At 40.9% G+C, this 11,807-nt stretch overlaps 1 protein-coding gene across 1 annotated transcript in view; it reads right to left on the bottom strand.

Moving 5' to 3' along the window:
- The window catches only part of LOC103773476 (dystrophin-like), a 72,603-nt gene that overhangs the window by 39,065 nt on the left and 21,731 nt on the right, over positions 1–11,807 (bottom strand). Inside the window, exons 6-7 of the mRNA XM_008940848.1 lie at positions 3,608–3,774; positions 1,338–1,449 (exon numbers count right to left, since the gene is read on the bottom strand). Coding sequence (XP_008939096.1) covers positions 1,338–1,449; positions 3,608–3,774 — 279 coding nt within the window. The remainder of the gene's footprint in view (positions 1–1,337; positions 1,450–3,607; positions 3,775–11,807) is intronic.

Genomic DNA, 11,807 nt, shown 5'->3' with positions numbered 1-11,807 from the left:
TGATGAAGGAGTCTGTTCAGACCTGCCCAGGCAGTGCCAGCACTCCCCTCTGGCTCAGGTAAATCACCTTCCCAGCAGCCTCAGCCCCTGGGGACAGGCCGAAAAGCAGCAGCTGACGAATACCCACAAAAAGCCAGAGAACACACGTTAGTGTCCCTTGCAGAGATTCAGATTAAATACTGCCACTTAAATGCTACAGTAAAAGTTGATAGCTAATGTAACCAAACATCTGTAAATTAAAACTAACAAAACCACTGGTTTTGCTTTACTATGTATTTCAAGGGAATAAATTTTTCTCTCTCTTTCCTAAGTTTCTAAGAAAAGCTGGAAGCCTGCTTCATTTTGGTCATGCCTTTTTTGTTTGGACGGAGATGTAAAGACTGTTCGTACAATTTCATGAGGCTAGCCCATGTTTGTATCTGACCAGCAGATGAAAGTACAAGACTGTGGACCATCCCATCAGACCAGCCAATGGCAGCCAGAGAGTGCTCTGCTTCAACACCACCACAGACAGCAGAAAAGATAGCTAAAACTCAGTTGTGCTGCATTGTGGAAGGACAATTTGAGAAATCCTCGAATTTCCTCTAATTTATGCCCCTCTCTGCTGGTCGTGAGTGGCCAAAAAGAAAAAGCAGCACACGGAGAGAGTAAAACGGAATTTCCTTTGCCAGCTGTCTGGTATGAAAGAAATGTTTACACAGAAGCGATCCTTTTGAGAGCTGTGAAACAAAGGTTAAGACCCTCACCACACCATCACTGCAGCTGATTTTGCTGCACTGTTTTGAACACCCTGCCTTCCAGTCTTCAGAAATGAAGTCTAGCTTGCTACTCCTGAGAACCTCCCCAATAATTTATATTATCTAGTGATGACACAATACAATGATATCACTGAACAGTAAAGAAATTAAAAATGCAATCATAGTGTTGGGGGAAAACAAGTGAAACAACTTGCTGAGGGAAGGAAGAAAATTTTCACATGGATATGGAGAAAACATTCAGTCGCACCTAAGACACCAATGAATGTCTGCACAAATCAGAGGCTTCCTGCAGGACCCATAAAGTGACCTACAGTGGTGAATGTGGAAAAAGTCATCAGCACACACTAATACCTTTCAACACAGCGTTGTACAAACAATGAAATTCAATTTACTTCAAACCATTGCAGTATCCTTTACTAAGCATCAAGAATTGCTGACATGTACAGTATATTAAAGGGGATTTAATTGTAGGAGGGAAAGGAAAGCCACCCAAATGCTCCATTACCTTGCACACAGGAAATGAAGTTTTTCCTTTCTACATAAGAAGTGACAGTAAGGGTCAGGAAACCAGCTACTTACTGGTGTGCAGTATTCCACCATGGGATAGTGCATTTTATGACCTTTTGCAACACGGCCAGAGAAGAAGCAACTTTGGCAAATGTCATAGTTGAAGTGCTTTAAACTTCTGTACCTAAAAGTAGAGCAAAAAAAAAAAAAAAAATCACAACTTCAGAACTTTGCATGTGAATGCCTCATATTGGTTTAAGTTTTCTGTGTCAGTAAAGACACAGAGGTGCCATGCAGTGTGCAATGCCAGGTAATGCTCCTCTGCCACTGAGGGACAGGTACTGCTCTCTCAAGATGTTTATCAAAGGTCTGAATCTTCAAAAAACTTTTTAACATTGGGCAACAGTGAAGACCGCTACACAATCACTCTCTCTTAACATACAAAAGACAGCACCATGCTTTTTGTTTCTCTAATGCTAATTTCAGTTCTTTTGCTCTTCATCAGGACCCTTAACACAGAATGTCCTGAGGAAGTAAAATTTAATAAGTAATGCTCTCCTCAACAAGTCGCTCCAGCAAACTCCTAAGTGCTGCATATAAGGCAGGAACTTGCTTGTGTCCTTCCAAGGGCCTCTATCAAAACAGTTTTCCTTTATGGTATTTCATCCGTGCAAAACTCCAAATACGCTTTCGGGCCACTATTTAATCTCATCAGCTCTACCAGGAAGTTAACTATTGGATCTGCTGTGCTCAAGTACTTGAAAGAGCAGGAGGCATAAGGGTCGTCTTGTTCCAAACATGGGAGGCAGTTCAGTCACAATGACTTCAAAAGGACATTGTTTTACACGTACTGAGGCACACAGTATTAGCTTTCTAAAAGCCTTCCAATACAGTATCTCTTTGTCAAGTGGGTACACAGGGTTTCAATGACTTGCAAAGCCAAAGAAAAAATCTGTGACAGACAGATTCCACTATCATGATAATAGGTTTGTTATATAAATTTAAGAGATGGATGAGATCAGACAAGTAAAATTAGATGCACACACAGAGCTCCAATGTCCACTTCCCGAGTTCTCGATGCTCACTACAGACTTGCCATTCACTTGCCATCCTTTGATTTTCCAACTGCTGCATTTTTCAGTTCAACCTACATGTCTTTGGCTTTATCTTTGGCTGTCTATACAAAACCATTTAAGTAATTCAGTAATTCATAAACCTTATCTGGGAATGGGAAAACTAGACTTTGAGGATGTGTTGAACTATCCCCATCCCATCCTTACCTCTTTCTCAGTAATATTTAAAATTTCCCAGTTAAGATATTCAAGGGTAATAAAAGCAGAAGAATTAAGATGACTAGAGTAACAGCCTCACAGAAGAAAAAGTGAGATTCATACCAAAGCAATACCTTCATTACACCTCCCATTTCCCACTGCCTGTGAAATGGCACAGCTGAAAACACTGCCCCACTACATACAATAAAAGCAACATTCACACTCTCCCAGGTTAGAGCAAAATGATGGCTTTTCTGTGTGGCATTGCTTGGTGCTGTTGTCCATCTGGGTTTTAGAAACAAAATTACAGAAAGCTCTTTGTAAACCACATGATAGCACAGAAAAAGACATGCCAACGGTACAAGAAAACTGTGCAATGAAAGGACAGAAACCACACAAAGCGGCTATTGCGAAGCAAAGTGATAAAACAAGTCTGGGCATAATTGAAAGTGAGTATTTACTTAGCCGTTAAGTGGATTCTCAACAGGCATATCAACACATAGCCATTTTACAACACAGTGAGCTATTCAATGCCATAGTAACCATGGTGTGGATCCAGATGTTTAAATAGACCAGCAACATTTCCCCCACTCCAGGTTAATGTTTCACAAATACCATTTTTTGTCTGAGAAATTCACATGTAGCTTTACACATCTGTGAATTTCCAAGGCACTTTCCTGCTTTATACCCTGACAGAAAGCAATTCATTAGGATTCAATTCAGAAAATGTAACTGCATGTATAGGACACACTGAATGTAAAGCAAATCATATTACATTAGTTGTACAATCCGGCAATACTTTGGTTGAGGCACAGAAAGGTTGGGGCACAGAGTAAGGGACATCTTAACTTAAGACAAATTAAGACATCATAACTGATGGATGATTTTTGTTCTCTTCAACTCTCTCACAACTGTCCCAGTCTAGGTGTCACTCTCCCTCTTGTGCCATCACAACGATTTTTTTCCCTGAACAACATGCATAATACCAAGCAAACGATTTGCCTGGACACAAGGAGAGCTCCTGATGCACCAAGCAGCAGCACACATGGCAGAAAAGGAGTGAGCTCATACCTGAATCCAATAATTGGGCACTCCTTGCAGATGTTACACTTGGCTTGGTGTTTGGCTGTCTCAGCAGCAGCCACCCTGTGCAAGACGGGCAGCCACACCATGGACTGGGGTTCCAGCCTCATCCAGTCCAGGAAGAGCGCTGCTTCGATCTCCGGCTTGTTGTTGGCCTGCAGCACATGGAACAAAGATACAGCCTGAGCACAAGTGATCTGTCTACTATCAGCTAATTAACGATGCAACCCATTTGCTTCTCACCTACTACTACTCTGTTATCTTTTCCCTGAATATACTTCAGCTTTTCCCCGAGTCCAGCCACTCATTAAGAAAAAAAACCCAACAAAACAAACACATCTCCAGGATCCTGTCTTCAAGCCAGGAATTGAGAACTATTATTAACGTTTCAAATCTTTCTCTTATTCCCTACTACAATAGAAAGCACTACCATGTACTTTGTCATAAAGAAAATCATCCACTTACAGATCACCTTTGATGCCTGATCTCATGTTTTCTCTCTCTCTTATCTGAGCCTGCATAGCACTGCTTCTCACCTATTTTAAAAACAGTTTGTGTTACCTAAGCCCTAAAAATTGCCAGTCTTTTGATCAAAAAATTCCTTTCTCCTTAACATCCTTCATTATCACAATGACCTTTCTTCAAAATGCACGTGTAAGGCAATCATTCATTCAAATCCCTTCTCAAGCCTGTTGTTGAACATGTAAAATCTCTATGTCCTTAAATGCCTCAAAATCCCTCTTCCCACCATATGATCTCTACATTTCCCATCACTGCCTGCAAGTACAATATAGTTTTGTCCTACAGAATATGACTGATTTAGCCTCATATTCCATTACTTCCCAGTTCTGCCTCTTTGCCAAAAGCAGGTGAGCCTATGAGCACTTGCCAACAGCCCTGTTCCTCTGCTGCCTTCCCATCACATCCTAACCAGTGTGATTATTTATCTCTCCTACAGTGACTCTGAGGCAGCTCAGTCACAGAGCTGAATCCCACTGCAGCAGGCATGATGCACGCACGAAAAAATGATGTATTATGCCTACCTGGCAGCACCTACAGCACAGAAAAAGAAAGAGCAAAAAGATGAGAAGCACAAGGCAACAGGGGACATCAGCAAACTATCTGCAGGGGTGGAGGTCACACCATACTAGCAGGCTAGCCACTGCAAAAAGCAGTGCAGAATAAAGGCAAAGAAGTTCAAAAAGGATTTTAAAGAAACCAGTGAAGCGGTGGAGTCAATGTTTACAGGGAACATTTCTCCAGCGTGCAGGGTGGTGGGAAGCCAGCACAAAACTGGTTATCTGAGAACCTGGGAGTTGGCTTCAGTGCTGAAAGCGAGCTGATGGATCAGGTGGAAACAGTGGAGGGCTCTGGTGGGGAGGCCGGGAGGGAGGAGGACGGCTCCGCACAGGGAGCAGCCCAAGCGACGAAGCAGGATACTGTCCTGCTCCACTTCTCTAAACCATCACTATGTGCTAATTCAAATTCCTTGAGACATTTCCTTCTATGCTACCCAACAGGAACAGCATATTTATGTGCTGAATATATTTAAATCCTCTGTTTTCCTTTTTCTCTTGGCTTTCAAATACAGCCCTCAGTGGGCCAGTCTTTTATATTTCAAACTTCACAAGGCAGACTGTCTTCCTTTGTGGTTCAAACCTATTTGAAGGATTTAAATAAATAATAAGCATTATTGTATCATGTACATGGACCAAGATGAACAGGGGATTGAGTGCTAGGGTTTTTGGTGCTTGCTCTCAGTTGCTTTTCCAGTTTCTCATGAAATCTGAATTTACTATGACCTAGCTAAAACCTTATTCAACTAAAAAGATTAGCAACTAGTCTGGAGAAAAATATTGTGACTGATCTAAAGAAGAGAGAGCTATAGGGAAAACCAATTAATTCTGTGGGTTTTTTTTTTGTTTGTTTGTTTGGTTTTGGTTTTTTTTAAGGTAAAACTATTTATAATCTTGACAAACAAATTAACTGATCAATACTTGAAGACTGAGAAAAACGCAAAGTCTCTATACAGAACCCTTGGCCACAAGAAAGATGTGTAAAAATATCCCCAGAATATCTCCTGAGTAATGCACTGCATTAAAATTGACTTAAAATGCTGCTGCAATACTTGGGTTAATTAGAAACAAAGAGATTTTTTTGGTCAGGGCTTTCTTCTTGAGATGCTAGCTTGGGAAACCATCTAAAGACTCCTGTAAGTGCATTTAATATGCACATTTATGGATTTCTAGTACAGCCATACACATCCTTTATGGATGTTTGGGGTAAAACCATCAAAGCACAACTTGCCCACAATTATTTATAAAAAATCCCTCACAATTTAATATTCACTACAGATCTTGTATTAAATGGAATAATGGTTTTTTTTTCCACACATATTCCTGAAGCCTCCTGCATTAAATCCTACTCAAATTTTCTTTTTTTTTTTTTTCCTTTCTTGTAGCTTCAAAATTTAGGAACCCTCCCAAAGGAAAAAGAGAGAAAATCAAAAGTACAATAAAAATCCAGCCAACACCGGCAACAGAATTTGTTCTGAACAGCGGACACTGCCTTTTGCTGCAGGACATCAGTGAATTCAATAGAATTAAATTAATTTTAGAACTCTCCTAAGAGAGTTATATTTAAACAATATGCTATTTTTCAGCTAGCAGTCAAGGCAGTAAAGGGGTTGGGGGCAGACTTTCTGTGGCTTACTCAGTGAGTCAGCATCAGCCAGGAACTACACTGGCAAACGATGACCCTGCCAACAACACTACTTTCTATACAGAGGTCCGCTAAGCCTCCAAAAAAATTTTAAGAGGATCTCTTTAATATGCCATTTCTAATAGAAAAACTATCAGTGTATGGAAACGCTGCAGTGCAAGCTGCAGTCAGAATCAGAATGAGCCACCCCAAGTGCAGCTCTCCGCCTGTAGCTGCTTTAAACTTGCAGGGAAAACGCTGCGGCGACGAAAGACTTTCTGTAACATCCAAAGATCTATTTTAATTTTGCAGTCACTGTCGACTGCCAACAGTCCCAATAGCTGCCTTCCCAGAGCTCTGCACGCCGGCTGTACAAAACCTGTGCTCACAGAGATTAGGTACATTAAAATGTATCAGAACTAGTTCTGAATTATATTACATGAAGATTTAAAGCCACGTGAAGAAAAGCTGGTCAGGGTCAGACAGTATAGGACAGACAGTTCTCTACTGTTCCCTGAGCTGCTATTACAATTATTTTAATAATCTCTAAATCCAGTAAAGGCAGTAGCTGAAGATTTTATATAAGGGAAAAAGTCTGAATTCATACAGTTCATATCTGAACCAACAAGATCAAGCTGTAAAGAATATTAATGTTTTTTCTCTTGAACAGATTTCTGTGCAGCTCCCAATTTTTATGGTAATAACAGAGCGAAGCATGAAGTAAAATTCAAAAAGCCCTTTCTAGCTTACAAGTAACAATTTGTTATGGGGGACATTCACATTCATTATGTTCCAGACATCTGTTTTTCAGTACTTATTTTGCAGGAACAATGGGGGAATAGGAAGTTGGGTAGTGCTAGCATCTTCACACCATACTTCGAAGTTGAATTTTTCATTTTTATACCCCTCCCTTCTTCCACCTGCTAGGGTAAAAAATATTCTATGCTATATTAACTTTATCTATCCATAATATGAAACGTGCATCAAAATACAGTTGTGGCTTTACATGAACAATGCGATATGGTTTTGGACAGACTCAGACAACATAGCACAAACTTCTGATACATTTTTTATGAGCTATACTCTGTTTATGTGCAGTGAAGGAAATTAATTGGAAATAAATTAGCATTGTTAATTTAATAGTGCTTCTCATTTGGGATGGAAAGCTTTACATTAGTCTAGATAAACACTGTTTTGGACAAACTAAACTGAAGAATGGGATTCTTGTTAAAGTTTAAAAATGCAAAGCAAACCATGAATAGCAACCCTGTCTCCCTGAGTGAGATCAAACCCTGTTCAACCTTGTTTTCCACTCTTGAGTAGCTTCCTCAACACATTAATGTTCTCCCCATTTCTGGCCGTTAAGAAAACAAAAGTCAAGAATTTACTGTTTCCGAGACACGTGCTGTCTCAAGCTCAAGAGAGGTTTATTATAAATGTGACTTTGGATGACACAAACTTCTTACATCTGCCTCTACCCTTGGAGGAGATCCTTAAGATCACTACTCTGACCCCTTGGCATTACACTTGATCGCATTGACTACTCCAGCCAAGGTTTTTAGTGTTGTGGCAAAGACTAATAAAATAAAACAAAACCCAAAAGTGAATTAGTCTACAGTTTTATATCCTCCACACTTGAAAAACACCATCGTCCTGCTCCCCCTCCCCAAACCCCTAAATCATTTTAAAAGAGCTCCTTAAAGCAGCTCATTTGTAAGACTCTTCAGGAGTGCCCCCGAAGACAGGCAGGTTCACAAACTCCTGCAGAAATAAAACTAGAATTGCTGGTTTGTGACATTTACTGCAGGAAGGACTTGCTAGTTCCCTTAGGCCAGCGCTCCCCTGTCAGAGCCAAAAGCTGAAGAAATATCCCATGAATAGAAAGAAGGGCTATCTGGGTCTCTCTCAAGAGATCTGGTCCTTCAATAATAATGCTGCATTTGTGTGTTATTCTCATACGTAGTTATTTGTACACAGTATATTCTGTAACTGTTCAAAAAAATACCACCCCAACCCACTCTTCAAAAAACAACAGCCCCGCCAATTCAAATCACAGCATTTGGAGCCAAAGTCACTATCAGGGTCCTGGCCTAGGATTTACAATACCCAATCTCCACCTAAAAGGGTTAACAAGATGCTATTTTGACTTTTTTTTTGCTGAGTATATACACTGGATTTGGACAGAGTTACCTAGTTGTGAAATCGAGGGTGATCTCGCCTTATCATTGATCAAGTACAAATGTAGAAATGAAGACCAAAAACCACAGAATATTAAAATACTTTCCTTTGTCAAAATAAAATTAAATAAGAAGGTTTAAAATACAGGTATGAATAACTGCACATATTTTTCTACTCCTTAGCTTCATCTGTACTTACTTTCACATCAAGTGCTCTACTTCAAGTATGTGCTCAGAATAAAGCATACTTAAAGCAGTTTATAACCTAGAACCAAATATCCAAAACTTTATTGAGAAAACAGCAAGAGACATTTTCATCTGAGTTGCATTGTTTTCACATCAATTTTCTTAAACATCCCCATGTCACAGTAACTCTTCCAAGGCAGTGACGTGAATTCCTAGGTTCTACTTACACTATACAAGGAAAGCATATTAATAATTTTCCACTGTGATTAAAACACTGCACGTGTGTTCTTCACATCAATTCCTTATCCTGTTTACTTAAAGAAACGTACCCATCACAGAATGAAAAGGAAAATGCTTTCACACTCCAGCAATACTGAATTCACTCAATTTTTCACAGATCTATAGATTGCTTCGATGCAGTCTGAGCCTAGGCAGAACTACAAAGTCTTCAAATGGTCATCAGACCAAGCTCTTTGCTCTCACTTAATATTTTTTCTTTAAAATCTGAAAGCTCAATCTCCCTGCCCCATGCAAGAAAGATGAGCCCCATAATATCCTTTTTCTCCCAACAATTACTAACTATGGAAGGCAAGAGCTGGTGCTGGGGGGATGAAAAGCACCACAAAAAGCACAGCATCAGCATCATCATCAGCCTGCATAAAGGGAGCTGCTCCCTGGGAGCAGGCAGGGCTGGCAGGAGCGGGTAGGCTGCTGCCAACAGTGGTGCTGGGAAGCCTGCGCTCCCAACCTTCATTCCCAAGGACTCGCACTTCAAACTGGAAGGAGAGATTTCCCCTGTTATCGCTGGGAACAGTAAACATCCTTTTATTTTTTGCTGTTGTGCAGACAGACAAGGCCGTTGTCAGGGCACCTAACTTGAGGGGGCTGGGAGAGCCATTTCTGAAGCACACATTTGTTGCAAACCCTGACATGACTGCAATTTATTGCTGGCTTATCATCACCAGAGAGGGGGAAAAAAAAAGGAAAGAAAAAAGCCCTAAAGTAAAAGCATTCCTCACCGTGGGCGTTCAAAGAAAGACTTAATTTAGTTTCCACACATGTAATGTAAACTATGAATCCTCACAATATTTTAAAAAATTGAATTATCTCACTTCAGTAAAAGGAGGCTGCTGGGAGCCCTGTGCAATCCTCCTCGGCCATCCAGTTCCTCCAGCCACTCCATTTCCTGCCTGTTCCTGGCTCCAGCCTCCCCCCTCAACAACTCTATGCTGTGGCCCCCTGCCTGAGGACCCTCGTGCTCCCCATGCACCACCATCCCACACTAAAAGGATCTCTCTGCTCCCCTCCTCCCTTTCTTCTGGGAAGGTCTTATTTCTTCCCCCAACTCCATTCCTGGCTACTCCTTTCTTTCATGCCTTATTCTACCCACCCTTTAGTTTCTTTCATCACTATCATTACTATTACTGTTCTTACCATCGTAATGTAATTGTGGCCCTCATTTTTCCACGCCTTAATTCCTCCTCCCTCCCTTTCATCAGGGCTCTCCCTATGTTTGGATCTTTGCTCCTCTCCCCAGGACTCCATCCCACCAATTTTTCTATTTACCCCTCCTCGTCTGAGCTTCCCTTCCCCATCTCTGGTCCTCCTAGAAGATTATCTGTTCTGCTGCAACTGAGGTCAGCAACCACCCTCCCAGTCTGCAAGTTAAAATGAAGCTTCACCCAGAGAAAAAGAGGATGTAACTCCTCTCACTGCAGGTAAGAAGAAAACCTACTTTTCAGTGCAGGTAAGAGAAGGAAACCTCAGGTTTCCCGATGCTCTGATCTACGAACACATGAAAGGTTGTGCCCAGCTGTGCTTGGGCTGTTTCCAGAAAGGCTGGCAGCTGGATGAGGTGCAGCATTCAGCTCGCCGGCGAGTCTTCATTTGTAATGACGATGTTGCTCACTCATTTTATTCAAATAAACATTTATTCCAAGGTCTTCCTCCAACTTGATAAAAACTGGGTTTTTGTGTTCCATCACTATGAATTTTATTATTTTTTCCCCGGCATAAGCACACAGAATGGCAGCCCTCTTTCCTAAAATCCATGGTTTTGCCAGATTCTGAGGTTTTGAACATGGATTTGTTGCAGCATCATTTTGTGTTGGTCTCACTTGAAAGCCCAATGTGGAACTCAAGGCTTGAAAGCCACAGCAGCAGGGTCTAAGACAGCTATCAACACTACTACTCATACTTTATCAGCAACGGTTATCTACCCAGTATATGGTCCTATGAAACATTAAATTGGAAATGGCATCAACTACAGATTAGAATTATAAGAGGTCAAGACACAAATGATGGAAACAAGAAAACAGGAATCCTGTTTAAAATAAGTTTAAAAAATGCAGAAAGCAGACATCCCATCACAACCGAAGTTTGTGGTGATTTTAGAATTAGATTCTTTTCATAGTCATTGTGTGTAAGAAGACTGCTTCTAAGCATTAATATTCATTGAAAAAAACTTGCTGTGTTTTGCTTACTAGAGAACTGAAACTACTACATAATGAAACTTGAGCAGCACGCAAAAAAGCAAATAACTCCCTCCGCCCCCCCCCCAAATCCCCCAGGGACACTTAGAGGATGGGAAAAGAGCATTTCTTCTATTGTAATGTAGAAGATGCATTGAGAGTTAATCACAGACCATACATTACCTCCCCTCCTCTACCTTTTCATTAAGCAGCTGTCTTCATCTTGTGCATTCTGCTGGTGGTTAGGATAAAGATGAATAATTCCAGTATCTCTCTTCCTCCCCAGATTAAATAATTTACAAGTTAGAAAAAGAGCCTCCAGTTGGAAGTGTATTCCTCAACAGACAGGACAGAAATTCTTTCTGTACTCTTTACAGAAAACTGCCATTATCCAATCCAGCAGTGGAAGGAGCTCATCAAGCACTCCTTGTCCCTAGACAGCACTGCAGGCAGTCACTCCCTTCCTATCCCTCCCCTGGGCACCTGGCTGTCACTGGTATGTATATACCCAAAATTTAGATTAACCATTGCTGTTCACCTACATGGCAGCAACAAATGGTGATTTACTGCTGGTAACAGAAAATTGTAAAACCAGGAGCTGCCATAACAAAGACTTAAACTGTTTGCAGGGTTTAATTTCAATACAAGATTTGA

This window comes from Merops nubicus, unplaced genomic scaffold (assembly GCF_000691845.1).
Source record: "Merops nubicus isolate BGI_N331 unplaced genomic scaffold, ASM69184v1 scaffold7850, whole genome shotgun sequence".
NCBI lineage: Eukaryota > Metazoa > Chordata > Aves > Coraciiformes > Meropidae > Merops > Merops nubicus.
The sequence above is the reverse complement of the archived record's forward strand: the minus strand, read 5'-3'. Positions and strand labels throughout refer to the sequence as shown.